The 15005-nt window shown below is 41.3% G+C and overlaps 1 protein-coding gene across 7 annotated transcripts in view; it reads right to left on the reverse strand.

Moving 5' to 3' along the window:
• tenm3 (teneurin transmembrane protein 3) overlaps positions 1-15005 on the reverse strand; it is a 3293451-nt gene that overhangs the window by 33255 nt on the left and 3245191 nt on the right. For all 7 annotated transcript variants that reach the window (XM_059644858.1, XM_048526868.2, XM_048526869.2 and 4 more), the window contains 2 exons: positions 6791-7023; positions 5715-5869 (listed from right to left, as the gene is read on the reverse strand). In XM_059644858.1, the coding sequence (XP_059500841.1) occupies positions 5715-5869; positions 6791-7023 (388 nt within the window). The remainder of the gene's footprint in view (positions 1-5714; positions 5870-6790; positions 7024-15005) is intronic.

The raw sequence follows: 15005 nt of genomic DNA on the forward strand, positions 1-15005 counted from the left end.
TTTAGGGGTGTGTAGACAAGGTGGATTATAGGGGGATGGGTCTGGGTGGGATGCTGTGAGGGTCGGTGTGGATTTGTGGGGCCAAGCGGCCTGTTTCCACTCTGTAGAGGTTCTATGATTGAGATCTTATTAAAGAAGAACAATGAATAGCCCAGCTCAGGAACAGGTCCTTTGGCCTACTAAGACTGTGCTGACACATGATGCCTTTCTAAACTAAAACCCTTTTGACTCTATACAAAGAACGAAGTAAATTACAGCACAGAAACAGGTCCTTCAGCCCTCCAAGCCCGCGCCATGCAGTCCATATCATTCTGTTCCCTGTCTATTCATTGATCTGTCAAGGTCCCTTTTAAATATTGCGATTATGTTCATCCTCATCATGTTCTCTGGTCACATATTTCAGGCTCTTACAACCCTCCATGTAAAAAAAAAACGCGCCCCTCACATCTTCTTTAAACTCATCTCCTTTAACCTTAAACCTATGTTCCCTTGACCCTGGGAAAAAGACTTTGACTGTCTATCAGGTTTCACTTCATCCTTTGATGTTCAACTGAAAGCAAACCAAATTTGTCCAATCTCTCTTCATAGTTAATACTGTCCAAACCAGGCAACATCCTAGTAAACTAGGAATAAAAACAGAAGTTGCCGGAAAAGCTCAGCAGGTCTGAGAGCATCTGTGAAGAAAAAGAATCAGAGTTCTGAGGTTCAGTTCCAGGGAACTGGACCCAAAGCATTAACTCTGATTTCTCTTCAGAGATGCTGTCAGACCTGCTGAGCTTTTCCAGCTACTTCTGTTTTTGTTCCTGATTCACAGCATCCGCAGTTCTTTTGGTTTTTATCCCTGCAAACCATTTTGGTACCTTCTCCAAAGCCTCGCCATCTTTCTGGGAGTGCAGTGACCAGACAGTGCGCAAAGTTCCAAATGTGGTCTAACTAATTTTGTATACAGCTGCAACATAATTTGTCATTTTCTATACTCTATGTGCTGATCAATGTAGACAAACATGCTCTCTGCCTTTTGAGTACTTTATCCACTTGTGTTGCCACTTGTGGACCTGTATGCCTTGATCCCTCTGTGTGTTAATGCTTTTCAGTGCTCTGCCATTCACCGGTACTTCCCTCCTGCACTAGATCTTCCAAAATGCTTTACCTCATATTTGTTTGGACTAAACTCCATCTGCCATTTCTCTACTCATGTCTCCAGTGTCTCTACAGCCTGATGTATCCTCTGGCAATTGTCCTTACTGCTCACAGCTTGCCCAATCATTTTGTCATCCACAAACATACTCGTCAGACCACCTACATTCTCCTCCAAAACATTTATATGTATTGTAAACAACAAAGTTGTCTCTTGTGGAACACCACTGGTCACAGGTCTCCAGTCAGAAAAACACCATTCCACCGTTACTCTCTGTCTTCTGTGACCAAGCCAATTCTGTATCTACCTTGCTAGCTCACCATGGATCTCATATGACATCACCTTCTGTATCAGCCTGCCTTGAGGGACTTTGTCAAAGGCTATGCTGAAGCCCATATAGATGACATCCACCACTCTGCCTTCATCAATCATCTTTGTCACTTCCTCAAAAAACGTAATCATGTTTGAGAGACAAAATCTTCCCTGCCGAAAGCCATGCTGGTTATTACTAATCAGTCCATGTTTTTCCAAACTTGATTAAATCCTGTCCCTAAGAATCTTTTCCAATACTTTCTGCATCATGGACATAAGGCTCACCAGCTTTCAACTTCCTGGATTATAATGATACGTATATGATTGTTAAGGGGCTTAACAGCGTAGCTGTGGAAATGTTGTTTCCCAATGTGGAACAATCTAGAAATAATCCCATTTCAGTTAAGACATGCATGAGGAAAAATTTTTTTTTTCTCAGATGGTATTAAATCTATGCAATTCTTAATCACAGAGGGCTGTCAAGTCTGGTCCATTCCGTAAATTCGAGGCTGAGGCAGACAGACTTTTAATCAGGATGTGAATCAAGAGTGATGGGGCTAAGGGAGGAAAGTGGAGTTGAGGATTATGAGATCATAATCTCATTGAATGGTCGAGAAGACTCAAAGGTTATCATTGCTTAGACATCTTATGGTCCTGAATCAAACTATCAAAGGTAACCTGTCAGACAGGTTTGCCAAATGTTTTACTGGAATCTACACTTTGCTGGGATAACATACTGTGAAACAAACTATGAATAAAGCTATTTTAGATCTAAAATTGTCAAGTGAGAGTCATTAAATTAGTAATACCTGGGTAAAAGATTGTCTGGGAGAAAGTGATAGAATTGTATTGTAAGGTTCATAGTCACATATCTGAGCCCAAACCAAAAACAGGAACATCAAAAACTAACAATTCCTAAGGCACGAAGGTGCAGCTGGCTCAAACTGATTGTACAAACAGACAAGAATTTGCTGAAAGAACTGCAGAGTAAATCAGAGACAAGGATAGAAATTGCTGGAAAAGCTCTGGATACTATTTTTGTCTTTCAGACTGGAATTCACAGTGGTTCAAAAAAGACGGAAAATATTTAAATACATAGTTTTTGAGAACAAAAATTTCTATTTTTCTATTAAATTCCCCTTTCACTAAACTATACCATTCTATTAGCTTTCCTGATTACACATGGTTCCCTGTACACTAAACTGATGTGATTCATGCACCCAGATCTCTCTGCATCTCAGAGCTCTGCAACTTCCTGCCACTAAGAAAATATGCTTCCTTTCTATTCTTCCTGTTAAAATGGGCAATTGCACACTTTTCCATGTTAAGCTCTTTTTGCCAGCTCTTTACCCACCCACTTAACCCATCCATATTGCTCTGTAATGTCTTTATGTCCACTTCCCTACTTAGTCTCCTACTTATTATTGTGCCATCAGCCAATTTAACCACCACACCTTCAGCTCCTTCATCCAGGACATTTATATAAATTGTAGAAACCTGTGACATGCCGTGATAGATAATGTCTTAATGTGAATGTTTTAAAAATGAGGCAGAGCAGTGCCTGAGATGGAAAGGAAAGGATGCAAATTCTGCACTCTGGGTCCCACCCCAACACCTTCTTGTGGAACATTTCTTCCTCGGCATCCAAAGATTTGCAGGTTGAAATTGGCTGTTCAGTCACGTGAGAACCCATGGCATAAACTCATGAAAATGAGTAGACTTCATTGAGGGACTGCAGACAACAATGTTGAATTAACGTTTTATCATGTAATCCTCAAGTTGCTGTGTTATTAAAAATATATGATGTGGAATTTGGACTGGGGTGAACGAGGTCAGAAGTCACACAACATGAGGTTTATAGTTCAATGGGTTTATTTGAAATTATAAGCTTTTGGAGTGCTGTCATGCGTGATTTTAGACCTTACTTGAAATATAAACAGTGAAGGGTCGGAAATACTTAACAGATGAGGAACATCTGCAGTGAGAGAAACAGTTAATATTTTAGGTTGATGACCTTTCAATGGTTCTGAAACAACATAAAATGTTAGTTCTGTTCCAGTTGCTGCCAGAGCTGCTGAATATTTATAGTATTTTCCATTTTTAATTTAATTTTCACAGCATTTAGCTTTTATTTTATGTGCTGTGTTCTTTCCACCAATTAATTCAAATAATTCAATAAGTGAATTTCATTTCACACCAAAGAGGCAGCTGGTACAGAAATGTAGAAACAAGGAACAGGAGTAGGCTGTTCAGCCCTTCAAGCCTGACATTCAATATGACCATGGTTGATCCTTTATCTCAGTGCCATATTTTTACTTTCTTCCCTTTAAAATCTCAAAATGCATCTGTCTCTTTCTTGAATATATTCAGTGATTCGGACTCCACAACCTTCTAAGTTTAAGAATTTTTTAGGTTGGCTACCCTTTGAGTCGAGAAATACTTCCTCATCTCAACCCTAATTGATCTACCCTGTATCCTGAGACTATGTCCTCTGATTCCGGACTCCCCACCAGGGAAAACTTGTTCTCTGCATCTAGTCTGTGGTCCTGTGTTAGAATTTAGTACATTTCAATCAGATCTCCTCTCATTCTTCTGAGCACAACTGGATATAGGCCCGACATTAAAAATCTTGAAAGGATTAAGTTCCGTAGCATGCTAATTTCAGGGATTCTTTCATAATTCTCTTACAATCATTTCTTTCCAACCAGGCCAATTTTACAACTCATTCCAATTCTGTTTGTGCTTTTCAATATCTCTGAATATCAGAAGATACCGACATCTTTTCAGGGGTATGTAATGATTTCCTTACAGTTTGCAAGACACAAGAAGTGCACGTTGTGGAAACTCTCTGGAAGTCAACTTCAGCAGTTGCTGCAGGGGGAGATAATAGTATGGTGATATTGCTGTTGGACTAGCAATCCAGACAATGTGTTATAATTGTATGACATGGGAGCTGGTGGTTCGCAGTGACTGCTACTGTTGCAACTGTTAGTTGCCTGAGGAACTCCAGCTCAGTGTTGATGAGCAGGAAATTGAGCTTCAAATGCGTGACACATCAGGGAGAGGGGAGAGTTGCCTGGATGCTGCATTTCAGCCACACTTCTTAGATTAACTACCTCGAATTTGGTCAGTGGTCAGGAACCAGGAGGGTGTGATTCTCAACTCTGGGTTGTATGTTTAACCAACATTTCAATTTGGGATGAGGGATTTCATTTTAATCTTTGGGCTGATGGTTTGGTGGAAGCACTGATGAGAAAATGGCACTCATTTAGCATTCTGACACAGCTTGCTTCAGTCAGATGCTGTAATATTGCGTGAATAGTGGTTCAGATTTGGGACACAGCACAGGTGTCAAAGCTGAGTAATTTTTTGGAAACTAAAACACTATTTGGCTTTTTCTTGACCCCATAAAATAACCAAGGACTAATATTTTACCTAGGGTTTGTTCACGTGACTGGGCTCAAACTGTGGCATCAAACTGATCAAATGTACGTTGAGATCATTAATGATAATATTACCAAATTAAAATGGACTTTTATGAAAGAACATTATGATCGAACATAACATTCGAGTTTGGGACTTAGGGACTCGAGTATTGAGTGATGAAAGGCTAAGCAAAGACTTACTCTGGTTGGATGTTAAAATAAAAACCTAATGCACAATAGGCCTGGGGGGCCTTCTCATATTTTAGTCAAAAATGTCTCAACCAACAGTGTCACAAATGGATTAACTGCTCTTTGAACATACTGGTTATTTGTAGAACCTTGGTGTTACAACTGCTTTTAAAGAATCACACAATCCCTACAGTGTGGAAAGAGGCCAATTGGCCATCGAATCTGCACCAATCCTTTGAGAAGCATCCCATGCAAAGCTAGTTCCCCACCCTGTTCCTGTAACCTCAAACCTACCATGACTTCTCCCCAACCTGCACATCCCTGGTCACTACGGGGCAACTCAGTATGGTCAATCTACCGAACCTGCACATCTTTGGGCTGTGGGAGGAAACTGGAGCACCCGGTGGAAACCCACTCAGGCACAGGGAGCATGTGTAAACTCCACACAGTCTCCCAAGGCTGGAATCAAACCTGGGTCCCTGATACTGTGAAGCAGCAATGCTAACTGCTGAGCTGCTGTGTCACAAGATCCAAGCTATTTTTTCATTCCTGCAAGACTGTTATTTGGGAAAAGCCTCTAATATCCTGTCAATATTTATGGAACGCTGTTTTCTCCTGTTTAAATGTTGTCCTTTTGTACAGAACCATACCTGGCTTATATGCATAGTGGTATCACAGGTCAATGGTCGAGCTGATGTGAGGTCATTGGAACCTAGCAGTGTGGAGATTATCCCATTCTGGTCCACTTTTCTGATCATGGTTCCATCCACAAAATAGATCAAACCATTCTTGTCGATAGCAATTCCTGTTTAAAGAAATAAATATTGCTGTGACTTTGACGTACCTCAAAACAGGGGCAGGTAATATAGGGTTTTATAGGCTAAGCCAAGTACTGTTGCTGCCCAATCAGATGAGTGTCTATCTGCTACAGATCCACTGAATCAAATCAGAAGAAACAGAACACAAAGGTTTTAGGTATAGTCTACTCATTGCTCTTATTGGGTTCTGTGTTTTTAAAAGAAATCTTCAGCTATTCCTCCATTCAAAATATCTGAATTATAGTCATACAGGCAAGCAAAGGCTTTGTGATGTACTGAGTTTTTGTTTGAATCTCCCATTTTTATACAGACTTCTTGTGTGCCCTTTCTTTGAGTTTGCTAGTATCAAACTGCTCTCATGAAAATTTTGTACAATTATAAGACTCACTTGTAACACATGGTCTCAGAGTGCTAACATGGAATACACAGTACGCTTGTTATAAAGCTCTCATTTATTGCACTGTCTTTGTTCTAAGTCTACTCCAACTGTGGCTTTTGACTCTTCATTTTCCAGGATATTCACCACAGCACAGGTCTCATTATGGCAGAGCAACAAGACTGCTTTGATTGCTTCAGATTTCTTCTGTGGAAATGCAGGCAAATGTATTTGCAGCGGCATTCCTCACTTTTAGAAACTGATGCCTCAGATCCTGCCTCTGTTAACAACTTCTGCCAAAATCTATCACGCTCTTGAATCTCCAAATTGTAGTAACTCTGCCTGCATAACAAGTGATGCTGACTCTGTTACCTGGGTATACTTCAATCTGAAACAAAAGTGAGCCTGAGTTTGGTTTTAGAGTTCAGAACTTTGTTATGAAGGGAAGGTTTCCAACGCGTGTGCACGATCACGTATATAGATGTGTCTGTGTGAGTCTGTATGTCTGTGTGCACATGTGTGTGCTTTGTACCTTTAGGACTCATCAGTGAAGCTTCCACAGCTTTGCCTCCATCACCACAGCGAGCTTCATCAAATGGCAGACATTGTTCTCCAGTCCCTGCTACCACTTCAGAGTTCGCAGTCAGATCTTTAGCACCAACTAGGGACTTTGGATGATAGATCCTCCGTGTGTTGGTATCTGAGATGTACAGATCTCCTGTCACTGGGTCAGTTGCCAGGAAATATCTGTGTGCTGGGTTATTACTTGGGAAAGAAGCACATTTTGTTTTTAATGAAGAGTATTTTACAAAGTTCTGAATTCAAACTGAGCAATGGCCCAAGGGTATTTACAATGGCTGCCAAAAGCTGTTGGACCTCCTCTGTGCCAGAGAACAGATGGTACGGAGTATCCCTTACCATGATTCTGTCAAACATTTTAACATCTTTTTACTGTAATAGAGGAAAGGAAACTATTTAAAGAACAAGAGAAAGCCAGACTTAACCCATTCCAACGCCCAACCTGCTCGCCTAATGCAGATTGAGCGTTCATTATCTTCTCACTACACAGGACTTCAACAAAAACCCGTTAATAATAGCAGTTTAAGAACTCCACTACTGATACTCCCACTGAGTTAATTTATTCAACAAATCATTATTTGTCTCCAAACTATTCCAATACTGTTATCCTGCCCACTAATAGCTTGGTCGGTGGCATATTCAGTGAAACACAGCAGGATACTTAATGCCTCCTTCGGCAAAATCTTCAATCAGGTGAAGAGCAAGATTAAGCATTTTATGCTGAGGTTAAAGTTTAAGATAGCTGCAGATTGGACCAAAGATGTAGGAACAGAAGTAGACCATTCGGCCCATTGAGTCAGCTCCATCATTCAATGAGGTCACAGCTTATCTGATCATCCTCACTGCACTTTCTTGCCTTTTCCCCCATAAACCTTGATCCCTTACTGATTAAAAATCTATCTCAGCCTTGAATATACTTAATGGCCCAGCCTTGGCAGCCCTCTGCAGTAAAGAATTCTACAGGTTAACTACCTTCTAAGAGAGGAAATAAAAAATCCTCATCTTGATTAAATGGGGAAGCTGCATTTTTTATTTCCAGTCACTGTTTCTGATTTGCTTAACAGTAAAGTTTACCCCTCGATCTGGATGCATAGATTTTTGGGAAGAGGTGCTGTTTTTCACTAACATAAAGGAAAAAGATAGTAAAGTACTGGTTTACCACATTACCAATCAGAACTCCCAGCATTTCAGTTACTCACGATCAGGAATTTTGCTGCTGCAGGAATTCAGCACAAGATGGGCTATTGAATTTAGTTCAGCTGTGTTGAGGCCTCGTTCCTGCAAACAAGGGAAAATCCCTTCCGATGTAATAGTAGTCCCTAACATTTTAATTGAGTGTTTTCACTTGCCCTTTGGAAGCTAGTAAAGGCAAAGATTTTCAGAGGTTTCTGGTCCAGGCTCGCACACACCAAAAGGCACAAGAGAAAATTCAGTTCCAGTTACATTTCACGAGAGGTTGAATCAAGAAAGGAAATCTGGAGACACAAGATCCTGAAGGGCTCCAGGTCAATGGGCCATCCAGTGAACCCAGACATTAATCGCAGAAACACTGATTCTTACTAATCTCCAGCTACATCAAAACTGATGTAGAACTGAGGCATTGAAGCACAGTGCAGCAGTCAGACGTCAAGACTAGTTGAGGCTCAAAAGAAAGTGGACAAGACAGCACAACAATTCACATAACATCCAGACAAATAAACGACATCAATACACAGTGACAGAGTTTTGCACGTTTTCAAGTTGAAACTACCACAACCTTCAATGCAACACCTATATTTAGCATATCTAATATAGGCAGATTTTTGCTTTTCATGACTACTAGATGCTTCAAAAGAAGTATTTCTGACACGTAGTCACTGTTATAATGTAGGAAATGTGGAAACCAATTTGCAAACAGCAAATTCCCTTAGAAAGCAATGCAATACTGACTGTTTCATCTGGTAACTATTGGTAGAACACTGGAGACAACTCTCTATTGCTTCAAAAAATCACCACAGATTTGTTTCAAACCAGCTGAAACTAACTTAATGCTTGGGGAAGACGATGGCCCAGTGGTATTATCACTGGACTGTTAATCCAGAGACCCAATAATATTTTGGGGACATGGGCTTGAGTCCTACTACGATACCTGATGGAATTTGAATACAATTCTTAAAAAAATCTGAAATTAAGTGTCTAATGATGACCGTGAAACCACTGTCGATTATTGGAAAAATCCATCTGGTTCACTAATGTTGTTTAGGGAAGGAAGCTGCCATTCTTACTTGGTCTGGAGTCACATGTAGGCCTACACATGTGATCTGGTCTGCATGCTACTCCAGATCCACAGCAATGTGACTAACATTTAACTGCCCTCTGGGCAATTAGGGATGGTAATAAGTACTGGCCTAGTGATGTCCTCATCCGATGAATGAATTCTAAAAAAATGTCTCAAAGACAGCACCTCCAAACTGTGTAGCACTTCTTCAGTATTGCACTGGAGTGGCAGTCTTGATTTTTGTGTTAAGGCCCAACAGGGGAACTTGGACTGAGAGCTTGTGACCCTTAAGCAAGAATAGCCAATCGAGCCACAGCCACCATTCTTAACTATAGCATTTCAAATGAATTGAGAAGTTCCCGCAACACTTCCCTCACACTCCGCCCCCGCCACAACCGCCCTAAGAGGATCCCCCTCGTTCTCACACACCACCCTACCAACCTCCGGATACAACGTATCATCCTCCGACACTTTCGCCATTTACAATCCGACCCCACCACCCAAGACGTTTTTCCATCCCCACCCCTGTCTGCTTTCCGGAGAGACCACTCTCTCCGTGACTCCCTTGTTCGCTCCACACTGCCCTCCAACCCCACCACACCCGGCACCTTCCCCTGCAACCGCAGGAAATGCTACACTTGCCCCCACACCTCCTCCCTCACCCCTATCCCAGGCCCCAAGATGACATTCCACATTAAGCAGAGGTTCCTGCCAATGTGGTATACTGCATCCGTTGTACCCGGTGCGGCTTCCTCTACATTGGGGAAACCAAGCGGAGGCTTGGAGACCGCTTTGCAGAACACCTCCGCTCAGCTCGCAACAAACAACTGCACCTCCCAGTCGCAAACCATTTCCACTCCCCCTCCCATTCTCTAGATGACATGTCCATCATGGGCCTCCTGCACTGCCACAATGATGCCACCTGAAGATTGCAGGAACAGCAACTCATATTCCGCCTGGGAACCCTGCAGCCTAATGGTATCAATGTGGACTTCACCAGTTTCAAAATCTCCCCTTCCCCTACTGCATCCCTAAACCAGCCCAGTTTGTCCCCTCCCCCCACTGCACCACACAACCAGCCCAGCTCCTCCCCCCCACCCGCTGCATCCCAAAACCAGTCCAACCTGTCTCTGCCTCCCTAACTGGTTCTTCCTCTCACCCCAAGCCGCACCCCCATCTACCTACTAACCTCATCCCACCTCCTTGACCTGTCTGTCTTCCCTGGACTGACCTATCCCCTCCCTACCTCCCCACCTATACTCTCTCCACCTATCTTCTTTACTCTCCATCTTCGGTCCGCCTCCCCCTCTCTCCCTATTTATTCCAGTTCCCTCTCCCCATCCCCCTCTCTGATGAAGGGTCTAGGCCCGAAACGTCAGCTTTTGTGCTCCTGAGATGCTGCTTGGCCTGCTGTGTTCATCCAGCCTCACATTTTATTATCTTGGAATTGAGAAGTTGAGTCACTTATAGAAATATATACCAAAGCAGAGAAGTAGTCTTGAGGAAATAGCAGAATCTATTACTTACACACAATGTCCTGGTAAAAGAGACACCTTTTTTTAGAAGGCTGGCAGGAAACAGTTTGGTGGCAAATAGGATGTAATAAGAAATTACTGAAATGTAATTAAATGTGATTGCACATTGATGATAGATTCAAATTTATTGAATCTCATTTACCGCTATCATTTATCTTTTAGATTGCTTTAATATCTCATGTTGACAACCAAGTGTAATGTACTGTTTAATGGCCTATACAAATCACTGGATCTAGCTGACCCTTCGACTGTGAAGCATCAAGGTCTCCAAGTTTTTATCTCTGCTTTTTATCTAAGCAGATTCAGACACTTTGCAGCATCCAGCAAATGATCTGTAGATTAAAAATTAGTTATTTGACCAGGATGCAGATCAGGACAATGAGACAGGAAAACAATATCCTGAAAATGGAGATGCCACCAAGTACAAATCATTTACTGGTAAGTAATAATCAATAATACGACAGGAACAAAACAAGTTGCTGGAAAACTTCAGCAGGTTTGGCAGCATCTGTGAAGGAAAAAACAGTGTTAACGTTTCGGGTCCGGTGACCCTTCCTCAGAATAATATGATAGGTCTCCTAGGATACAGAGAAGGCAGGCAAGCAGAGGATAATGGTTTGGTAGTGATCAAGAGAATACATTTTGTACATCAGTTCATCACTTGCAGAACCACCTCTGGATCTGTAGATTCTGTAGCCAGCTGCCATAGTCTGGCCAGAGATAAAATGGAGACAGTAGATCAGGACAGACGGTCCCTTGGGTGCGAACAGTTTCTGTTCTTGAGGCCATCTGTAATTTGATTGGTGCACAAGTCAGGTCAGAATGAACATTGGACAGTATAGAATAGCCATGCACTAAATAGAAGGGATATGTCACATTTTTAAATTGAATATGAATACATCCCTGTATGAGATTGCATCTGTAAGTTCATGCATTCATAAGTCAGAGGTTGGGGACTTCTGTATCTCATAGACGGTTCATGAAATTCGATATTGGAACTATTTCGCCATCTGATTTCAGAATTTACATGCAGAACATGATCCAGAGGTGCTGAGAGTAGATAATTTGTGTTAATGGTTTATAATTGATCATTTCTTCTTCTGTTGCAATAACGATAAACTACGACAGCTGTGGCCATCAGAAACCATCAAATGGAAAGGTGCCTGAGACCAATGTCACATGTTTGTAACTGGGCAAACAGAGCTTGTAAAACAATGGGTTTTATTGAATTTTCAATGATGCTGATATTGCCAGTTCTGTCCAAATGTTAAACTGATCTGATATACTAAGCAACTTCCAATCACCCTGGCTGAAAAGATCTGTCAATCCAAAGAGAATGGGATGGAAAAAAAATCCATCCACTGATTAATATTTATTCAGTGATGAGTGTTTGACTCTTAAATCAATCTACTTATTCATTTCAGTGTGAGACAGCAGCAAGTTTGATCAGAGGGAACAAACTTTAAAATTGGGACAAATTGAATGTTACTGATTTTAACAAAATTAATTCATTTTATCATTAAAGGAATTGTGAGCAAGCGCTGATAACCACATTCAAGATAGAAGACTTCTACTTTCATTTGTATAGACTAAATTATAAAGATTAATTCAATCAGGATCAGAAGGTAGCCAGTTTTGTTATTTTCTCAACACTTCAACACTTTTATTAAAACTATCATCTTACTGGTCTTCAAAGTCCAGGCAGGTAGGCCGCAGGTCACTGAAAGCAGGCAAGAGAATTTGACCCACACATATGTGTCCCTATTTCCAGCCTGTGCGCTCTTCATCCACCTCCACTGGGTTTATGGGATCATACGACTCATTCCCAGCTGTTTCATCATCTAGTTATTTGAAAGGCTGGGGAAGGGGTAAAGATACATACAGGCACTGGATAGCCACCGAGCTAGTGTATCATCACATGTACCATTATTTTCAATAGTGCATGCATGAGGGGAGGTGATGGCCTAGTAGTGTCATCACTGGACTGTAAATCCAGAAACCAGCTAATGTTCTGGGGAACCAAGTTTGAATCCTGCTACGGCAGACGATGGAATTTAAATTCAATAAAATGTCTGGAATTAAGAATCTAATGATGATCATGACACCATTGCTGATTATCAGAAAAACCCATCTGGTTCACTAATTTCCTTTAGGGAAGGAAACTGGTCTGGCCTACATGTGACTCCAGACCCACAGCAATGTGGTTGACTCTGAACTGCCCTCTGGGTAATTAGGGATGGGTAATAAATGCTGCCTGGCCATTGATGCCCTCATCCCATGAATGAATAAAGGAAAATAAAATTGGCACTTTGTTTCATTCATTCATGTGAGTACTTGCCAGAATTTATTACCTATCTCTAACTGCCCTTGAGAAGGCGAAGTTGAGCCATCATCTTTACAACTGAGGGGCTTGCAAGGCCACTCGAAAAGGGAATTAAGAGTTACTATGTCAGTCTGGAAATTCATTTAGGTTGGGCAATCGTGGGTGTCATGGTGGCTCAGTGATTAGCACTGCTGCCTCACAGCACCAGGGTCACAGGTTCAATTCCACCTGCCAGCAACTGTCTGTGTGGAGTTTGCACATTCTCCCTGTGCCTGCGTGGGGTTTCCTCTGGGTACTCCGGTTTCCTCCCATGGTTTGAAGACGTGCAGGTTAAGTGGAATGGCCATGCTAAATTACCCATAATAGCCAGCTTCGTGCGGGCTCGGTGGATTAGTTGTGGGAAATCCAGGATTACAGGGATCGGGTAGGCAGATGAATCTGAATGGGAGGCTGGGTGTTCGCAGGGTAGTGTGGACTCGATGGGCCGAGAGGCCTGCTTCCACAAGGTCAGCAGATTTCTGTTCCAAAAGGGCATAATGTACATATTTACAATTTTCCTGATATTCAGTAAGGGAATTGAGGGATTAAGAGGAAAGTGCAGGTGGGTAGAATTTAGATTAGAGATCAGCCATGATGTTGTTGAATGATAGGGTGCACATTACAGGCGCAGTGGCCTACTCAAGCTCTTATTTCTTATGCTGTCACTGTTACTGATTCTTGTTTTTGTTTTCATGAACCACATTTAAATCCCAGTTGTTATAATTGGATAGGAACCCTTGTCTTCAAATTATTAGTTCTGACATCAAAATTTCTGATCCAGTAACAGAGCCTCTCCGCTACCATTCTGAGAAATCCTTTAACAAAGGTGTAAAGGATAAAATGAACAGGAATATTAGAGGTTGTTTCCAATACATTCAATGTATTCAAAATTGAAGTAATTAATTGCTTAAGATAGGGATAATAGATGTAGGTCAAACTATGATTTATGTTCAGTTCAACAAGTTCTATTTCTGGCTCTCAATTTTAACAAATGTTTGGAATTGCCTGTCATATAATACTAGTTTCCATTTATTTCCATTGATTCCAGTTCTACACTTTCCAATTTCCCCGCTGGAACTGCAGCATTGTCACTTTCCATTTCCCAGCTTAAAATGTTACTGCAATGTGCTATTTTTTCCCCCACAGTTCTAACTCTAGGTATCACCTGTCCATCTTCCCTGCACCAATTCTAACCTAAATCTTGTTCCAAACACTTTTCCCCTTCAGTCAGGTGATTCTTGTATTTTAATTATTCACACCTTCATTCAGCTCTTCCTGAGCCCTTCAGTAAGGTTCAGGAATCTAAATTGTCTGATAGTACAGTGTTCCTTATTGCAGTCGCGCAACTTGCGCTGATGCTTTTGATACAAAAATTAGTCTGGCCAATGTACATGACAATGCCATCAATGCATCTGCGACAAATTGTTCTAGAGGAATCATAACTGCCTCTTTTAGAACAGTGATTTATCTTTTTAATATAAATAACACATGAAATTTAGCAACTGTTTCCAACTGTTACTGCATGGTGACAATCCTTATTGCCAAATGGAGTTATTCAGTAAAGACGTCCTGTGTTTACCGAACAGATTTGTACTTTTATTTTGTTGAGTAGGATGGAGGGGTGATGTCTTGGATAGCCGAGAAATAACATACTTAATCTGTGTGCTTTAAATCAGTTTTAGACTTCAATTCTTTGTCCTAACTTTGTCTCAATTTTTTTTTATAACTTCTGTAATTAAAATGGAGCCGAATTGTGGCAACTTATACGCATCCCACTGTATTTTCATAAAAACAAATGGCAATAAATTGCTGCTCTGTTGTACTGAGAGTAGATAAGTGGTGTGCTCCAAAGAAGGTGCTATTCTCTTGATTGTCAACAGATGGCACATGAGAGCAACTCTGGATAATTACCTCGAAAGCACTTTCTTTCATTCAATCTCTGCTCAGAAATTCCCTGAAACTTTGTGGCGCTTTGTACCTGACCCCAGAAACTGAGAATTCATAACTCCTGGCA

The sequence above is a fragment of the Stegostoma tigrinum genome, chromosome 3 (genome assembly GCF_030684315.1).
Source record: "Stegostoma tigrinum isolate sSteTig4 chromosome 3, sSteTig4.hap1, whole genome shotgun sequence".
Taxonomy (NCBI): Eukaryota; Metazoa; Chordata; class Chondrichthyes; order Orectolobiformes; family Stegostomatidae; genus Stegostoma; species Stegostoma tigrinum.